The following is a 21,011-nucleotide window of genomic DNA, read 5'->3' as shown; positions in this document are numbered from 1 at the left end:
TTTCTACTGTCACGTGTGACGTAAATTAATCCCCGAATTATGTCCCTATTTCCTCTTATCTATAAGTTATAATCTTCTACTCAATCCTTGACAGATTATAGTAAACAGTTTATTTTAATAAAAGTTTCATCAATTTGATTTGACATATTTTGTACTTCATCCACTTCATTTAATCTTCTTGACTTAGATTCAATTTTTTTGTGTTCAATTCGGACATAGATCTTGAAAGTTGCAAAACTTGAGCACTTTGGAACATCCATTTCCAAACAGAATTAATTCGATTGACAATTATTTCGATAGTGCAAAATCATTAGCGCAATTATGTCTCAATGTATTCGCCCGGCACACTATTAGACGATAATGAAATACGTGATTGGATTATATTAGGAAATGCTCTAATTATTGATGAAGATATCATTCAAGACGGTAACAATAGTTGTCAAGGTAATAGTACTACAGAGAATCTAGTATAATTAAAATATAATGATACATTAGTATGTACAATTACAGTAAATTTTATTACCATTATATTGTTCTATATTTATCATTGAACTAGAACTAACATTAGGCCTAGAACTAGAAACAAACGGGTTTGGTTTAGCCGTCTTAAGAAACTAACGGCTAAACCCGAATGTTTCTAGTTCTTGGTCTAGCACTGCACAACAATTAAAACTAGAACTAACACTACACCTAGAACTAGAAAATATTGAGTTTATATCGTCTGAAGACGCACGGCTACGTCTTCAGACGATATAAACCCAATATTTTCTAGTTCTAGGTCTAGTGTTAGTTCTAGTTTAAAGTAGCACTATCACTAGAATTAACACAAGACCGAGAACTAGAATCATTCGGGTTTAGCCGTCTTGAAAGACTTTGAAAGACGTCTTTAGAGACGTGCGGCTAAACCCGAATGTTTCTAGTTCTAGGTCTAATGTTAGTTCTAGTGATAGTGGTAGGTAGCGCTCAATAACAATTAAAACTAGAACTAACACTAGATCTAGAAATAGAAACATTCGGGTTTAGCCGTGCGTCTCTCAGTATGGCTAAACCGGAATGATTCTAGTTCTAGGTCTTCTGTTAGTTCTAGTGGTAGTGTTAGTGTAAAACTAGAACTAACACTAGTGTTAGATCTAGTTTTAATTGTTATTTAACGTTAAATTATTGTATATTTTTCATTGATCTAATAATAAATTAATTTTATTCTCAAAATTTTCTTATATAGTATTTTGAAATCTTTTACAGGTTTCGAAAGAACAAATCTTCAGCTTTAATTTAAGATATTAATATTATCAACAAGAAAAAAATATGAAATCTACCCCTTATTCAAGGCACACAAAAATATTTCGTAAAGCTTTTAAAATAATGAAAACGTATAGGGAAAGTATAGCACGTACACATTCGACTCCGAAAGCAGTATTTCACAATTTTTCAAACTCGAGGTTGATGTATATGCATCTGCGGTGTTACATACGCTCGGATTTAGGCCCAGCGCGCAAACTGGACCATAAATTACACATTATTTTTTTTTATTTCAGCCACATTTTTCAGTTTTCGATGACGTCACTGGCGAAGGACGTCATTATAAGCAATTTGTGGTTGATTTAGGGAAATCTCGGCGCCGGGAAAACCGTAATTTGAGATCGCCGAGACAATTTGTGGATAATGAAGCTATGGAAACCCGCAATAAACGTGTATACGCGTAGCGAGGCCCTTTAGGGGGCGAACGGGATTAATCGCTGTTATTAAAATAATTGAAGAGTTTACTATGAAAGGAGCGGATTACGAGATTGTGCGAGTTAAAAAGAAAATAATCTGTAACTACTTTAACGACTTACTGTTTCAGTGTGTTGGGTTAAATGGAATCGTATTATCGCAAAACAAACTTGAAACGAATTTAATTAAACCTTAAGCGCAACGTAAGTTTCAAGAGACTTAACCTAAAATTTTCGCTCAAGTTTTAAACGGTGCCATTTGAAGGCGTGAATATTTGATGAAGGAAAACTGGAATTCGCGCAACATGGTTAATATTTAACGTAGTCGTCGAGCTTTCGGGGGCTTTACCGCTGGTTTCAATTTCATGCACTGAAAGCGTCCAATTTCCTGTTTTACATCGGAACAGGCCGAATCTCTCGGCGCAAATCGAAGCAACGAAACCGCCAATTAATTAAATAAATTCAAACGTAGTCGAAAAAGTCGAATGATTTAGAGAAACTCTTTTATCGAACTTTGTTTTTCCATGAATGGAAACCAAATATTTACCCGCTTTTAGCTTTCAATAGGTTCGAATGGATTTTCAACGAAAAGTTTTACGAATGAATTCGCACTGTAAAGTTCCGTATTTAAATTCTAATTCGACTTAATTGAGAAGTTTAAATACGACTCAACAACAAATAAAAGCTTAAAAATTAAAACTTTTTGCTAACAAAAGAATTTTTAATATTGGGAGTGCTCCCGCATATTGTTTTGTTGTTTTAAAATCCGCATTAAAAAAGATAGTACAAGTATAAAATCTCCAGACAGAAATAAAACATGATGACATCTGTGAAATACGTCAAAAATCTCTGTTACCGCATATCCTTTTCAGCCCGTTTCGTAAACCCCTCAAAAGACTCTGTTTCCCCGTCTATTCTAGCCCTGAAATATTTTTTCCTAAGCTGATCGCATTTGCATCTTTTCCCGGGGCGTCGAGTTCTTCCGGCGTAAAAAAAAGCTAATAACGTGTATTAAATTTATGTCGCCCGATATTTCCTTGTAGACAGACAGTTTCCTGGTGGAAACATAATGGAATTTTCGACCCCACTCCACCAATAAACCCATTGACTTTTATTATCGGGAGCAATTTCTTTCTGACGGAGGAATGCGCGAATTACATCGAATATCCCGTCAACGGAAAAATTTTAATTACAGGAATGTAGGTCGTGTCCTCCTCTTCACCACCCCCTCATCCAACAGGATAATTACCGAACGCGCCCCCCCCCGTGTTAGAGACGTCTGGATGGCGAGAATTCCAACGACAAGTTTGACGGAGTCGTTCCACCTTATGAGATCTTCATAAGATCAGGACTTTATGAGATGGGAAATATAGAATTTAGGAATGGGTGAAATTAATTCCACATATCAAATAAAAAAATAAACTTTTGTCATCTTAAGTAACAAAGAGTAATCGTCGGACATTAACCAGAAACATTGTAGTAGTGTTACGTGGTGGAATCTCACCCAAAACGGGACGACGGGGAGGGTAATTAGCGTCGTTAATTTTCGAGAAGTATAACGTAACGCTTAACGATCCGTTTAAACGTCCCTCATGGACGGAGAAGTCGGCGTTCGTTCATAAGCGACCATAAACAACAACGAGAAAGAGGCAAGTTCCACTCTCTTTCCACTTGCGAATAAGAGACAAACATCTCGACGTCGGCTCACCCCAAAAAAGGGCACCAGGAATGACCCTAAATGCGCATTATGCATGTGCGACGTCGAAATTTCTCGTGTACCGCTCGGTGGACATGTAAATTTATGCAAAGGCATCCGCGTTTTTTGTTCCGGCCAGTTAATTGTTATATATACAAGTGAAGGATGGCCCGGAGGATTACGGCGGCAACCGCTCGGGGACGACGGTTGGTGAGGATTTTTAAAATTAATGCCGGCTTTTTTAAATTACAAGACCGGACTGAGATCTCTCTACGGTTACTAACCAACGGTTGGTATTGAGAAGATTGCTGGTTTTACGCGATGTATACCAGGATCATATTAATCTTAATTAATTGGTTTTTATAAGCTCATTGCAAATAAATACAATTAAATTTGTTTGTTATCTAATAATCATACATCTTCTTGTATATCTAGACCACTCGGTCTGTTAATTTTTAAGTCGTTGTGGAAACATTTCTTGTTTTTGCCATCTTTTTGGTGGTTTTCTTATTGGACCGCTTCCTGTGGGTTTATGGCTGTACTATTCATTCCTATAAGATGAAACGGAAAGTCTTCAACCTATGAGTACTCCCAATTTTTTTGTCAAACATTGGTCAAAAACTGCTTTTCGGATCTTCTTCAGCCTTACATCCCTCTCATGCTCCTTGATGCGGCACTCGACGTTGCGTCCAGTTTGGCCAACATAAACCTTCCCACAACTACACGATAGTCGACAGACTCCCGCTCCTTTTAATGGAGTTAGTTTGTCCTTGGCTATCGGGAGTGTGTTCCGAATTTTGCTGACCGTGCCGTACCGCACCACGATGTCGTTCTTCTTGAGGTGCCTAGCAATTCGTTCCGTTACACCTGAAACATAGGGAAGACAGATAAATCCAAGTGGTTTTGTACTTACCGTGTCCTCTTTCTGCTTTCGCTGCTTGATGGCCTGGTTGATGTCCCTCGAAGTGTATCCATTCTTCTGCAGCACGCCTCGTAGAAAGTGTTGCTACTTCTTCAAGTTCTCTCCTTCACATAGTCTCGCTGCTCGCTGAAATAATGTACGGATCACGAACCTCTTCTGTTGGGGATGATGATGTGAACATGCCTGTAAATACCTGTTGGTATGGGTCTTCTTTCGGTATACACCAAGTTCTATATCTCCATTTGTCGTCCTGGTGACCAACACATCTAGGAAAGGTAGTTTTTTGGCAGTTTCTGTTTCCATGGTGAACTTAATCATAGGATGTTGAGAGTTCAAGTGATCCAAGAACTCTTGGAGCCGTTTTTGACCATGTTGCCATATCACAAACGTGTCATCCACATATCGGAGCCATAGTTTTGGTTTCCACTGGCTCTTTTCCGCTGCCCCTTCGAACTGCTCGTAAAATTCTCCTTTCCAGCTGAAATACGTCGACGATAAGCAATACTCCACCAGATCTAGCACGTATCCTGGTAAACCCTCCGGAATGCGTTTCCGGCGAAGACCCTCTACAGCATCCTTAACTGGTACCCTAGTAAAAAGGGATTCCACATCGAAACTTACCAACATATCCCCAGCATCCAGCTTTACACCTTTTACCGATTCCACAAAATAAGTAAAGGGGGACAGAATCTTTGCAAGATGTTTAGCCAGCTGGTATGTTGGGGAGTTGATGGCGCTGACGATAGGGCGGAGGGGGACGTCTGGTTCAATCCAGCTCAACCCAATCCAACCCAATCCAGACCAACCCAATCATAATAAATGTTTTTGTGGAATATCAAATATCCTCAAGTCACCTCCGTAGATAAGTTAAAGGCAATATACACTCTAAAACATCTCCAGAATAATGAAGATTTCTCAATTAAGATCTGCATCAACATAGAACTACATCCTTAGTCATCATCCTTTCTACTATTTGGCTGAATTCTGTAAATATTCTTCCATGACCAGTAATATTTGTGCTCCTATAACCATGATTGTGTTCTTTTTAACTTTTGAGAATTTAGGAGAGACCATCACAAATCACATTAATCTTGGAATAAATCTTCTGTTGAATGAGTTTGGTATATTTAACGTAAATTTAAACAGAAAGTTTCTTTTAGTTTTGTCTTCGTTGATCCTCAGTCCAATCTCTCTTTCAGTAGTTTCGAGGTTTCCAAAAGTTTTCTTGATTCCCTGCATCTGTCAAAAATGTTAAGGTCATCTTCATATCCCACCATTTGGACGGATTTGTCCATCAAGACTGCGTTTAGATCGATTAAGGTTTTTCTCGTAACATATTCGAATGATATGTTGAAAAGTATTGGTCTGATATTCACTCTTTCACCTTTCTGATATTCTTATTCTCTTCTTCTTTCCTTGATAAATCATCATAAATGCTTCAAAGAAAAAATTGATATTTTCATAATTAAAGTGAAAGCTCCAACTCAACCCAACCCAACCCAACCGAACCCAATCCAGACCAACCCAATCATAATAAATGTTTTTGTGGAATATCAAATATCCTCAAGTCACCTCCGTAGATAAGTTAAAGGCAATGTACACTCTAAAACATCTCCAGAATAATGAAGATTTCTCAATTAAGATCTGCATCAACATAGAACTACATCCTTAGTCATCATCCTTTCTACTATTTGGCTGAATTCTGTAAATATTCTTCCATGACCAGTAATATTTGTGCTCCAATAACCATTTTTATTTAACTTTTGAGAATTTAGGAGAGACCATCACAAATCACATTAATCTTAAAATAAATCTTCTGTTGAATGAGTTTGGTATATTTAATGTAAATTTAAACAGAAAGTTTCTTTTAGTTTTGTCTTCGTTGATCCTCAGTCCAATCTCTCTTTCAGCAGTTTCGAGGTTTCGAAAAGTTTTCTTGATTCCCTACATCTGCCAAAAATGTTAAGGTCATCCCATATCCCACCATTTGGACGGATTTGTTCATCAAGATTGCGTTTAGATCGATTAAGGTTTTTCTCGTAACATATTCGAATGATATGTTGAAAAGTATTGGTCTGATATTCACTCTTTCACCTTTCTGATATTCTTATTCTCTTCTTCTTTCCTTGATACATCATCATAAATGCTTCTAAGAAAAAAAAAATTGATATTTTCATAATTAAAAAAAGCTTTTTATCTGCATAAATAAATTAGAGAGGAAACCAGACGGAAATTTTCGCTTATTTAGTATAGTACATAGGTGACGTTATCGGTTTGAATTTCGAGCCGACGCTCACCTGATTTATTGCCAGCAATAATAAATCGAGTGGAACGGTTTAAAATGAATCACGAACGGTACCGCGCAGGTATTCGTAGGGTTTCGGCTAATTGAAATCGGCCTAATGGTATTTCTATGTAGCTAAACAATACCAGGGTTTCGGCGAAATTCATTCGGGAGCGATCTGTCACTTATGGGGAGGAAGCGTTCCGGGGACACAGAGAAGGCGGTCCCCGACATTTATTTATGCCCGGCCCTGTGGGAAGAACACGCTCAAGTGACATCTGTGGGAGGCGATACGCGGAAAAATCGACAACCGTACAGAGTCCGGGTTTGTTTTCGTCCCACTGTTTGATTTAGGACGATGTACGGCGGTACGGATTGAAAAAATCCGTTCTCTCTCTTTGTAGAGAGATACGTGTGTACGCAGAGGATTTTCCGCCGCAAAGAAACGTGAACTCGCTTTAATCTGACCGCTTTAAGAGAACACCACTACCGCGAGAGTTCATCCTACGCGCGTCTCGACGCTATTCTACATCGCACACGATAAATCATACACGTTGAACACTTCCCAATAAACGTGCTGGTTCGGAAACGTTTGCCCCCAAGCACTTTTTAATGGATGTTTGTTCGTACTACCTGGAGTTTACTCCTGTGTGCTTGCAAAACCGGCGAGACTAATGCTTCCTTTTCACATAAATACCTAAACGTATGTGATGGCATGCAAAATTGGCTTCTGAATAATAGTGCTAAAGTTGTGGATATTCCAACAGAAATAAACCACAACTTTGTATGTATTTTTTTTTGTTTTAGCTCCTCGAGTACAGTTTATTAAAATACTGTAAAACATTGATATAACGGATTAAAACGGGGAAGGGTTGTAGCCAAAAGTGCCTTATATGAAATTTTTTTAATTTCCACTAGGTTTAGTGTTAGTTCCACTTTTAGTTTAATAATATACAACAATTTAGCGCTGAATAACAATTAAAACTAGTAGCCGTGCGTCTGAAGACGCACGGGTAAACCCGAAACTTTCTAGTTCTAGGTCTAGTGTTAGTTCTAGTTTTACACTACCACTGTTATTATATCGGGGTATTACTGTATTCTTATAAAGGTTTAGCAAAAAAGTTTGATTCACCTTAAACCAATGTTATTGTTTGTATGATTGAATTTATTCTTGATAAGAAAAAGATCTGGGGCTGCACTCGACAAAACTCTAGATAGTTGTATTTGGCGCCAACCACAACCCGGTGGACCGCGAAAGAGATAACTCTAGGATGGAGAGTCTCTCACGAGACGTGCCGACAATGGACGTCTCAATCGGAAATGGCAAAGCGCGAGATAAGGTCGATATCTCTATTTGCCGTTATACGAGTGAACGACTACGTTCCGAATGGGGCAAAAATCGGTCGAGAGGCCAATTTGTCGAGTGCACGATCAATATTTGAACAAGTATCTACGCGAAAAATTCATTGATTTCTAGAAATGAATGAACGCTATTATTAGCAAAAAAATTTTGTTTAAACCTACTTACGAAAAGGGAGATTAAAAAAGATTAAGATTAAGACTTGGTAGCATCGAAAGTTAAGAAAAAGCTCTCGATTTATCGTTATGCCTTAGTTTATACTCAGCTCGGCTAAAATATTATTTAAGCAGCGCTTAGTGGTCGCGACGGTACCGGAGGCTCGCGCAATAAATTGGCTTCTTCTCTCGCGGCCGCCGCGTGGGCGTCACTTAATTTTAGCCCGCAGGTACTCGCCAGGTTATTTAGTGTTATGAGTTCGATAAATTGCGCATTCCTCGACGGCTACTACTGGTATTCGAGCGGCGCACGGAGAGGCTCTTCGCCCGCGGTCCCCGACCACTGAAGGAAAAAGGAGTAGCTAATCGTAGCATCTCTCGCAATTCACCGTATCTTCGATCACCGCGGCCCGGTCGTCGTAAACGCTCGACATAGACCCCCTTCTCTGGAGAGAGTCCGGTGGTACCTCTATCAAGACTGATACGATCTTTATGTTTTTCAATTTAAAACGCTTTTTCGTTCCGGTAGCTGCCGCGACGCGTTTAGACTTTCAAAGGAGGTTCTCTTGATTGGGTATTTTACATAAAATCAATGATGCTACTCCTATATATTTATTTACTTTCTTGTATGTTATCCAAAAAAAATAACATCACCATACTTTTTCATATCTCAATCAAAAGTTTTTTATATAAACGTTATAAATATAATACACGTTTCGGAAGTGGACATCTTCAGCTTTAATTTCATATATAAATTATTTATTTATCTTCATAAATAAAGGTGTTATGGTTTTTGGAAATTTATCTAATTTTATGTTATCTGAAAAACGTAACCATATTCATTAATTTTTTTCTTAAAATTTTCTTATATGCCATTTTTAAATATTATACAGGTTTCGAAAGAACACATCTTCAGGTTTAATTTAAGATATAAATTATTTTCATAAACAACGAAGTTATGATTTTTTGAAATTTAAGTACTTTCTGGTTATCTATAATCATTATGATATTCATTAATAATTTTCTCAAATTTTTTTTTATATAAAATTTATTAATATTATTCAGGTTTTGGAAGTAGACATCTTCAGCTTTAATTTCATATATAAATTATTTCTTTTTCTTCATAAATAAAAGAGTTGGGTATAGTTTTTTGAAATTTACCTAATTTTTGGTTATCTAAAAAACGTTGTCATATTCATTAATTTTTTTCTCCAAATTTTCTAATATGGTATTTTGAAATATTATACAGGTTTCGAAAGAACACATCTTCAGGTTTAATTTGAGATATAAATCGACTCTTTACTTTCATAAACAACGAAGTTATAATTTTTTGAAATTTAAGTACCCTCTGGTTATTTAATAATCGTCATGATATTCATTAATAATTTTCTCCATTTTTTTTTATACAAAATATATAAATATAATACACGTTTCGGAAGTAGACATCTTCAGCTTTAATTTCATATATAAATTAAATCTTTTTCTTCATAAATAAAAGAGTTAGGTATAGTTTTTTGAAAATTACCTAATTTTTGGTTATCTAAAAAACGTTGTCATATTCATTAATTTTTTTCTTAAAATTTTCTTATATGCCATTTTTAAATATTATACAGGTTTCGAAAGAACACATCTTCAGGTTTAATTTGAGATATAAATTATTGTCATAAACATCGAAGTTATGATTTTTTGAAATTCAAGTACTTTCTGGTTATCTAATAATCGTCATGATATTCATTAATAATTTTCTCCATTTTTTTTATATATAAATATAATACACATTTCGGAAGTAGACATCTTCAACTTTAATTTCATATATAAATTATTTCTTTTTCTTCATAAATAAAAGCGTTATGGTTTTTTGAAATTTACCCAATTTTTGGTTACCTATACGTGACGTCACTAACGGTCCTTCGAGCTGTGCATCTGCTCCCGCGATGTAGCAATCTCCTTAGATTCCGTTATATCGAGGTTTTATTGTATTAAGATGAAATAAGATTGAGATGGAATGAAATTTTCATTGTTTTCTAAAAAAGTAAAGAAATAAGAAGGTGACAAAATACCAGATTAGAGTTATCACCATGAAACGACAGTTAATAATTGGTCGATTTAATAAACTCGCAAGAGTCAACGACGACAGGCGGACAAGCGCAAAAAGGCGCCGGTAATCAGCGTTCCACGAGCATTATACGCCGTGTTAGGCACCGGAGCTTAACGACATATTAATACGCCGGGACGGCCAGTTGAACTGGAATAATTAATGGCCGAAGATTCATCTGGTCCAACATATCATTAAATACGTATCTGCTGACATGATTCTCTTAATTACGTTAATTTATTTTGCGGTACTCGCCGCCCGGTATAAACTTGTTCGCACCACAACACAACCACTTTCTAAGATACGTCTTTTGATAAATTCGTTTCGTGGATATTTCTTGGATTCTTCTTGGTTACTTCTTAGTTATACGAAGAAGTTTGCGTGTTAAAGGGTCGTCTTCTCACGTGGATTCCGGAACCCGATTTTTCAAACTTGTACGAGGAACGGTCAGCAAGTGGCCTCTGAAACTGTTTGTTTTTAGTGGCCTAGCAGCTTTATGGCCGCGTGGGCGTTACGATTTTTTATTACTCTTCTGATAATTGATGGTCGGTTCTGCATCGGCGTTGTTTGTTGGCGAACCGCATACGTCCACAATGAAAAATCGTTAACAGATATGCACGTTATTTAATCTGGAACGTTACGATAGGAATTTTAAAGAACGTAATTAATTATAGTTTCAAGAGATTCAGTATAAGAAGCGTGGTTGAAGTGTTAAAGAATTAAGGTTGAGTTAACAAATAAGTAGCATTATAAACATCCAAATTTATTGAGGATTAAAGTTCACAGTGTTCGTTTCATGGGTGGGACTTTTATAATACTCTTATGGTATCAAGAGGAATCATGATTTTTCTCTGAAACACTTAAGTGTTAATTAGGTTCGCGGCCGAAACCAAAGCCGGGGTAATATCTCCGAAGATAAATGGATTTGGCAAGAAAGTTGAATGCCAGGTAGAGTTTTTCGCCGCGATCAAGAAGAAACTTTTTTATTGCAGCTATAATCAACGGAAATTACTGCAGTTTGGCTACTACCTGAATCGGCCTCGCCCAGACACTAAACCGCGGTGACATACAATGTAAATCCCAGCTCAACGAACGTAATGAGGTATTTTAAAGCCGTTATATTTCACCGGGAACGCACAAAGTCTGGAGAGAAGAATTTCGACGGAAATATATTGCCGTTTGGGGTTGTAATGATATTTTTAGAATACGACAGAGGTCCATTGTCTGTTGCCTACTGAAAAAAAAATCACGGTTAATTTCGGAACACCATCGCTAAAATACACAGAGATACACGGCGGAGAGTCGGCGAGCGTGAAGGAGGGTTTTGTACAAACTCCTCCGGATTTGCATTTTTATTACAAAACCGTCGACGAACGGAACGGGCAGAACCGGCCGCAAAAAAGAAGATGCGACATTAGCGGGCTTGAATTTTAATTCGGACCCGAAAAAAAGAACAACCCAAAGGACACACGCATCCCACTACACCATAGGAGAAGACAATGCTTCGCAGGACAACCAGTCTTGGAACGACCCTAGCCATTTGCATTAGGTCCGTAGGTCGTTAATATTAATTTAGACGTTTTAACAGCGACACGGTAGCTTTGTTCTTGCCTCAAACTATTCTCAGAACTTTTTCACAAACAACGTTTATCCAACACAACATTTTACTTTCTCGCATATATGGTATATGTAAAAACTCAAAATTTGGTATAATCTAACCCCAAAAAATGTCATTCCTTAAATCATAGCTAATTGAATCACATAATTTTATTTTATTTTGTTACAGACGATCATATTCTTGACGATAAAATCGAAGATCCAGCACCAACGAAATCCTCGGAGGAACCTGAAGACACTTTACTCACAATTCAAGATTCAGAACCTCTATTTCTTCAAGAACCTTCAGATGCGTTTGTTGTTAAAACGAGACCGGCCACTTTACGATGCAAAGCGGCACACGCTCTTCAAGTATACTTTAAATGTAACGGTGAACGGTTGGAAACGATCCCGATGAGTTTTGTTGATCCGCAAAGTGGGGTGCGAATTGTTGAAGCGGAAATCAATGTTACAAGGGATATGGTTGAGGAATACTTTGGTAAAGACAAATTTAAATGTGAGTGTCATGCTTATAACGGCGCCAGAGGTACCAGCAAAAGCCAACCAGCCACCATAGAAGTTGCTTGTAAGTAAAAAAATATTTTATTTTAAAACGCACGTCAAAACGAATGTTTTTTACGCTCTCGTATAATGTTAACCCAGATTTTCCTGTTCGCGCAAGAACGAGTACGAACACACACTCCCCCGTTATTCAATTTAATATAATCAACGGGGCGGCTTGTCCGTTGTATGAACATGTTACGCGGGCAGCTACATTGGAGGACGATCTAGATTACGACGACGTTTACTGTTATAGTTGCATCTGAACGCGATATGACGCTCGATATGGCCACCACCGGCTACAGAGAGTCATGAGCATGCACGTGGAAACCGGAATTTAATGCTGATACGCTGAATTGTTTGCTAAATTGATCGTAATGATGACACGCAACGTTTTGACATTTTCTATACTCTATTTTTTAATTGATCACTAAGGTTCATCGAAATGATATACAGGTGTTCAAATTATAATATCAAAGTTGAACTTAAGAAAAGCCTAAAAATCAATTTTTTCAAATGGCAACCCTAACATGAATTAATTTTTATGAAAAATTTTGGATCAATTTTATGTGGAATATCCTATAGCTAAAATGTTAATCGGAATCACAAGAAATACCGATACAAGAATGATGGAAAAAATAACCTGTTTAACATTTGCTAAGGCTATGGTTTATTTCTGTTAGTGTGACGACTTTTTGTAGTGAGCTGTTTTCAAGAAATGCCACATTTGGAATTTAGTAATGAGGATTATGAATCTGATAATAATTTATGGAGAGTGCAACCAAATAATTACGCGTACTAGAACTGATATTAGACCTAGAACTAGAAACATTCGAATTTGGTTTAACCGTCTTAAGAAACTAACAGCTAAACCCAAATGTTTCTAGTTCTTGGTCTAGTTTTAGTTCAATAAGAATTAACAACAATCTAGTGCTAAATAACAATTAAAACTAGAACTAACACTAGACCTAGAACTAAAAAGCTTCGGGTTTAGCCGTGCGTCCTCAGACGCACGGCTAAGTCCAGTGTTAATTCTAGTTTTACACTAGCACTATCACTAGAACTAACACAAGACCTAGAACTAGAATCATTCGGGTTTAGCCGTCTTGAGAGACGTGCGGCTAAACCCGAATGTTTCTAGTTCTCGGTCTAGTGTTAGTCCTAGTTTTACACCAGCACTATCACTAGAACTAACACAAGACCTAGAACTAGAATCATTCGGGTTTAGCCGTCTTGAGAGACGTGCGGCTAAATCCGAATGTTTCTCTTTCTCGGTCTAGTGTTAGTTCTAGTGGCAGTGGTAGGTAGCGCTAGTTAGCATAAGATACTGCTATGTTGTATATTTTTATTGAATTAAAACTAGAACTACCACTAGACCTGGAACTAGAAAATATTGAAACCGAAACTTTCTTGTTCTAGGTCTAATGTTAGTTTTAGTTTTACACTAGCACTATCACTAGAACTAACACAAGACCTACAACTAGAATCATTCGGGTTTAGCCGTCTTGAAAGATATGCGGCTAAATCCGAATGTTTCTAGTTCTCGGTCTAGTGTTAGTTTTAGTGGCAGTGGTAGGTAGCTCTACTTAGCATAAGATACTGCTATGTTGTATATTTTTATTGAACTAACAATAAAACTAGAACTAAGACTAGATTTAATACTAAACCCGAATGTTTTTAGGTGGCCAGCAACATCTTGAATTTTCCTAGTGTAATTTTTGCAACCTTTCTTTTTGGCGCTTCAATTTCGAATTAAAAAATAGAATATAATTAGACGGTATGAATTCTGCAATCAATGAGGACTTTCTAACATGAAAACAAAACACAAGCGTCTAAACTTTCACGCGCAAAATTTATAGAATATCTCGTAAATCAATTCGGCGTGCAATTTCGCTTTTGAGACATCGCAGGATGTTATGCATTTATGTCAAAGAAGGTGATGTATCGCCCGGTTTCCGTGGAGTTAGAGAAGAGATGCCGGGTCGCGGTTTTATCCTTTCGTAACTTTTCAATTTCATCCAACCCAATCAAGGGGGGTTGTAGACGACTTATCGATCCGATTTCTTCGACGCCGTTGTCGTCCACGACCAACGCCTTCTCAAACCTTAGTCCATGTATTATTTACATTTAATTTTCTCGCCAATCGGTGGGTTTCGCACGGGAAGTCAACGTCTCACTTCGGTGAACTCTAGAATTTAAAGTGGCACGTTGGAAGTTGGAAATTCTGTGGGGGTAAAGAAAGAAACGGGGAAAAGAGGAAAACAATCGCAACCGCATCAGGGACGTTGGTTGAAGATGTCGTCCTCGACGCTGTTTGTCAGCCCATCTTTCCGGTAACAAATACCTCGGCATGTCTCCGTTCTCATTCCCTCTCGGAAACTACTTTATCATATTAGAGAGGGTCGTTTGGAATTTATGCGCATTCCATTTGAATTTCTTTAAGCGTCCTCTTCCTTTCCCTCGTGGATCCTATCTAAATCAACTTGTTTTTACCTCAGACAAAGAAAGGGATCAATTTTGTAATACGACTATAAAATAATATTTATTTATTACACCTTAACATCAAATAAGGAAGTCTTAGACCCCAATCTTGCTTGTGGAAACGCAAACTTCCGTTCTACCGAATTTACGATTCAGCTGGATAACGTAATCATTTTTGTTCGTCAACAATTTGTAAACACGACCTGCACCTGTCCCATTTGTTTGAGCGAAATCGGGCGTACGCTGTACGAAGATAGCAAAGCCGCGAAGCTCGCTTTACAGAGAGTATATTACAGATAAGGGCGTCGACTCTCGCCAAAGATGCGTGTTAAATGGCTCATGCAAGAGTAAACTTGCCGGCTGAAATAGTAGTCGGGAGGGCCTCGCTAATGCGCGTTTGATATAGTTTACGCCCTTAAAGTTTGCAGATAAATTTATATATCGGACGTTGTTCTCCGGCGACCAATTAAACCCTCTTCTACACCCCAAGGGCTTCGGAGCAGCATCGTTATTAATTGAACGCACGGTTTGTTCTGTCATCGTAATGAAATTTCGAAGGTAACATGCACGTAACGTGCCACTTCGCGTACTCAATTTCGATGCTCGAGTTGCACACCGCTCCTAAAACGCAGCTGCAGTTCGCTATTCATCATAATGTTATCAGTACGAACCCTACGTGTACCGGGTGTGTTGTACCATGGCGTGTTAGCCATTGGGGCCGCTGTTACCAAACAGAACACTACAACTTCATAACGATTCACAATTCTGTACCAGAGCTAGTGTTAAATAACTTGTTCATTATATAGGTTATCTCATATAATGTTAGTGATAAATCATAAATCTAACAAAGACAAATCGCACCTTTAGTAATAATTTTAGTTTTAATCATAAAATGCCATACTATGTTTTATTTTCCTAGAAACACTATTATTTGAGTTGTGCCACTTTATTTCTAAAGACGCGAAATGATGTAAAGAACTTTGCGAAAAGATGTTTTCTTTGTTTGCTTTCGAAAGAATGTCATCAATGACCATTAGCATTGCAACGAAATAGTTATGTTGACGATGAAACCCAGCTGCAATAAATATCGTTAATTGATCTTTAAGAATTCCTTTCAGAACCTTTGACAACATAGGTAAAAAACCAAGCTTTTTTGTCAACACCCAAGACAAAGAGTAGGATTTAAATAAATATCTTAAGAATCTTTTATAACACACTAAATGTCTCCATCTTAACTTTTTTGCCAATAGAGAGATTTTAATTTTTGATATAAAAAAGCCATATCTCAAAAACAGCATTTTGTAGCAAAATTAAGTCATGTTGGATATGTTGAGGTTGTTATGATTTCTTGTGTTCAACTCTGCATTACCACAATAATTGATTTTATGTTAAAAGACATCAATCTTTAAAGAGCCGTATCTCACTGACAAATTGAGATATCATCTTGAACGAAAAAGCATTCTGTAGCAAATTTAAATGATGTTAGATATGGTGAGAATCATTTCTTTAAATCTTCAAATATGACTGTTAAAATTTCTTGTACTCTGCATAACCATAACAATTTCTTTTGGGCTAAAAGTCATCAATCTTTAAGGAGCCGTATCTCAAAGACAAATTGAGGTATCATCATGAAATAAAAAGCATTTTGTAGCAAATTTAATTAGTGTTGGATATGGTGAGAATCATTTCTTCAATTCTTCAAATGTGGTTGTTATAATTCCTTGTATTCAACTCCGCATTACCACATTAATTAATTTCAGGTTAAAAGACATCATTCTTTAAAAAGCCATATCTGAAAGACAAATTGAGATATTATCAGAAAATAAAAAGCATTTTGTAGCAAATTTAAATGATTTTGGATATGTTGAAAATCATTTCTTCAAATCTTCAAATATGACTATTATATTGTTTTGTATTCAACTCTGTGTAACCATAATAATTGATTTTGGGTTAAAAAACATCAATCTTTAGAAAACCATATCTCAAAGACTAATTGAGATATCACCATGAAATAAAAAGCATTTTCTAGCAAATTTAATTAGTGTTAGATATGGTGAGAATCATTTCTTTAATTCTTCAAATGTGGTTGTTATGATTCCTTGTATTCAACCTCGCACCACATTAATTAATTTCAGGTTAAAGACATCATTTTTTAAAAAGCCATATCTGAAAGACAAATTGAGATATCACCTTGAAATAAAAAGCATTTTGAAGCAAATTTAAATAATTTTGGATATATTGAAAATCATTTCTTCAAATGTTCAAATGTGACATAATTCTTTGAAAACAATGAATTTTTTTTAATATTTCCATTATATAGGCAACTTTGTTTGCAAATTTCTTATCCTCAGTCATCTTAAAATTTATTCTTACATTACCAGTCAATTAATTTCAAATCAGATTATATTTAATCTCTTCGTATCTCATGTATTACTACTGTATATATGTACGTTGAATTACTTTTAATCCATTTTTATTAACGCATAATCCTTGTTAATATTCTGTGTCGAAACCTTGATCTATTCGTTTGAGTGGTTACTTAATGCCCATATAATACGTTGGTGATTAATCACGTAGAGAGACATAAACGTAATAGTGTTCTTGAACTTTGTTGTAAAAGAGAAAAAAGTTTACCGTTATCGATGGTATATCCATTTTATTGATATCAACACATCGATATACGGAAACAAAACGGGCCGAGTAAGCATTGAAATAACAAGAATCCTATGGGAACTATAAAATTTGATCGTTTAAGGAAAGTTTTACGCGCCGAGAGAAAGAGGTGATTTAAAAACGATTGGAAAACACTATCGAGCCGAGACCAAGAAACAGTTGCCGTCGAGTTTCAATTGTCTCGCGCCTCGTTTGAAATTCAAATCCCAGCGCACGTAGAAATCTCCCAACGGAACACGGCAGCCGGCTAGAAAGGAGTCAGTTTACTGTGCGGTAGGAGAATTATGGATAAACATTTACGGCTTCGTTTCTATAAATTAATTAATTAACGAACCGACCGTTTATTTGGCGTTTCGAGGCGAGTGAAATGGAATTTTGTTTGGTACCCCAAACCCGTCCGACTGAAATCGTGATAATCGAGCTTTGCGATAATTCCCGTCGTTGAAAAGCTCGGCCCCGCGAAACAATGTGAGCCTAGAGCGTAGTGTCCCGACCGAAATACTGAAACGACCGGCTTATTTTAACAAAAGGTGAACCGAGCGGAACGCGGGCCCGCGGACCCCTCCCTCTAATTTATAGTTTCAATTAACGCCCGCGCCGATTCAAAGCGTTTAATTGGGCCCGCTTGTCATCGAAGCTCGTTTTATTATGACGCGCGTTCGCTAAATTCCGCCTCCTCTTTGCGTCCGCGTTCTCTGTCTCCCGGAATTCATTCGGCGATTTATAACCGGACCGTTCGTGAGATCTGTTATTTCGAGCCTACCATAGGCGGTGCCAACACACCCTGTAATATTTCAGGGCTTCAGCTCTTTTCAGACCTCCTCAATTTGCTTGACAACACCGACTCCGCCTTTGCTTTTCATCATTTTCTCTCTTGTACCGTAATAACACCTACAAGAAAGATTCTGACCCCGGTGCGGCGCGATCGTTCTCTTTGGTGTCTCTTAGTTGAACGATTTCCGTTTATTAATCAACGCCTACCAGTTTCCTTAAGTGATTAGCTTTAATCTTTCGTTTCCTTCTTAAACATTAACGGATCAAAGATTTTTAGATGTCGAAACTAGCACTTTCTTAACTTTGTAATAATAATCTTTTTTTAAATAATACAAATAAATTAAAAAAAATCAATAAAAATTACTTAGCTTATCTTGTAGTTTACTGAAGTTCTCGGTTAAGGAAACTTGGACTCTTCAAAGGAATCGGAAACAATGCTTATTGATTGGATTGGAATAATTCTTCGAAATGGTATGCTGGATTAATTGGATCAAGAACCAGTTAATTTTCTTTTTTATTACTAAAGGTGATTAATTTCAATTCGAATAAACTTATTTTCTTCTTATTTAACTTATTGAAATAATGTTTTCCATTTTTGAGGTTATGTCACAATGGTGATTGACAAGTAGCGTGCACTCCTTGTCACGTTCGAAATCACACTAAAATCGACCAGTTTCGTTTGTTTATTGCAAGAACGTTTTAAATAACGTTTTCTGATTGGTTAAATTCTTCAACATGAAATTCGTCACTTAAATTTCTCCGGTATAGCCAACTTCGAAATGTCAAATGTCACCAATTAAATTTTATCAAAAATTATAAAAATTTTTATTTTAACAATATTTATGCATGAAATGTTGTAGTTTTATTGCTTTAACTTTGTTTTGCTGATTTCGAAACATTTTCTTTTAGATTTCAACGTCCAGCTTCAAAAATGTATTCAAATTTAATGTACGGATTTTCGTCCAATTCTTCATCAAAACTCCCATATGATGGATGGTTTTCGTTCTTGACATGCTAAGATTCTCGTTTCCAATAGTTTTAACCGGATAAACATGAATTTCAATAAGAAATTAATGAAAAATGAAATTTGAGGTTATGTCACTGTCAAAATTCTACAAAATTACTTCGTATCGACTTTACATGGATTAAATACAATAAAAAACATATTTAAATCATTTTATTAATACAAAAACAGTTTTGTATAATTATTATTATTCGTAACCTCACCCACGATTAATAAAACTTCAAAAATTAATGAACGACTTGGTTCTTCTCAAATCTTTTAACGATTCATATTTAATCAAAACTTCTCCCTCTGGTTAAATAAGAATAACTAAAGACGTAAGAGGGATTGTAATTGACTATGAAAAATAGATGCATAACTATATTTACTTTTCAAATTGAACGCTCTAATTGGACTAAAAACGGGGGGAACTCGTTGTTGACCCTTGTCGGTACGTCAATAAATCATCGTTAATTAAAAGAAAAAGCCGACCGGTACTTCTTGATGAAATTGTCAAACGAACCGACCAAGATACCACCATGATTAATTGGTGGTAACTCTTCAATCATCTAATTTTTGAGACAAAACATTAATTGATAAGAATAAATTATTTTCAATTCTTTTCACTTGAGAATGTGAAAGAAGGGAGATCCGCGTCATTTCACTTCACCCTCTCGTCAAAGAAATGAATCAATACAACCCTCCGCGAAGATAAAGAAAGCTTTGTACATATCAAAATGTCATCTAAGGATGGGACAACTCTCGGACAAAGTGCGTGGTGCTTTGCCGCAAGATGCCTCTTAGAAAACGGGGTTCCCCCCTTCAAAGTAAAAAGGGGGTACGCATAACTGCGCGTACTAGAACCGGATTCAGGGGTGGCACCCTAGGTACTATTTGTCATTGCTAGTGATGTTTGATATATTTATGTTGGCGGAATTGTCTGCGGCAAAGTGCTCATGGCTCCCCGCTATTAATCGTCAGAATATTTCATCCGAGCTAACAAAAAAAAATTTTTTTGCGGCAGTTTTAACTCTTTCACCACGAAACGTAACGTTTTAATTTCAAAGAAATTTTATATGAAAAATGTTCATCTAAAATTTTTATTAAAACGAATAATGTATCATTACACTGACATGAAAATCGACCTGAATTTAATGATAAGTAATTTTATTTTTACCCTCCTTGGCAATTTTTCCAATTTTCAGGTGACACGCACCCATAAACCGGCTTGTCTACACGTTTATTAAAGAGTTTAGCGATCCCCTTTTTCGAAGAATTAGGGTTCTCTAAGGGAAGTGTGGGGGCGTCGTTTAGCGTCGCGACGCCAAATAATTGCAATTTTGCCAGGTGGCGTTATTGACGGTATCAAAGACACGCGATTCGCTTCGTTTAGCACCGAGTGTTCTCGTTAGAGAGAGGGGACGCATTTCGCCCCAGGTCATGGAAAAGCGTCTCGACGCTTCTCGTTAGGATTCTAGGGCGTCGTCGTTGAAACGTCTTTTTTTACCATAAGTGGGTCAAATTAAATTGTACCATCTACAAATGTATTAAATCTTTCTCTCCTTTTCATACTTTAACCGTAATTTTTAAAATTTAGTACTCCCACTATAATTAATTGTTGACCACGTCAGGATAACATGTGATTGTGAGGTTATACTTCAAATATTTTTATCTTAGCAAGTAATAAAAGTCAAACTAT

The 21,011-nt window shown here is 36.6% G+C and overlaps 1 protein-coding gene and 1 long non-coding RNA gene across 4 annotated transcripts in view; one reads left to right on the top strand and one right to left on the bottom strand.

Moving 5' to 3' along the window:
* The window catches only part of LOC111414292 (netrin receptor UNC5C), a 130,869-nt gene that overhangs the window by 13,548 nt on the left and 96,310 nt on the right, over positions 1-21,011 (top strand). For all 3 annotated transcript variants that reach the window (XM_023045601.2, XM_023045600.2, XM_023045602.2), the window contains exon 3: positions 12,011-12,406. In XM_023045601.2, coding sequence (XP_022901369.2) covers positions 12,011-12,406 — 396 coding nt within the window. The remainder of the gene's footprint in view (positions 1-12,010; positions 12,407-21,011) is intronic.
* LOC139430283 (uncharacterized) lies at positions 1,271-18,955 on the bottom strand. The gene is made up of 3 exons (XR_011640742.1): positions 18,674-18,955; positions 4,524-6,479; positions 1,271-4,456 (listed from the first exon to the last, which is right to left on the bottom strand). It is a non-coding gene; the product is annotated as an uncharacterized lncRNA (long non-coding RNA).

Source organism: Onthophagus taurus, chromosome 6, assembly GCF_036711975.1.
Source record: "Onthophagus taurus isolate NC chromosome 6, IU_Otau_3.0, whole genome shotgun sequence".
NCBI lineage: Eukaryota > Metazoa > Arthropoda > Insecta > Coleoptera > Scarabaeidae > Onthophagus > Onthophagus taurus.
The sequence above is the reverse complement of the archived record's forward strand: the minus strand, read 5'-3'. Positions and strand labels throughout refer to the sequence as shown.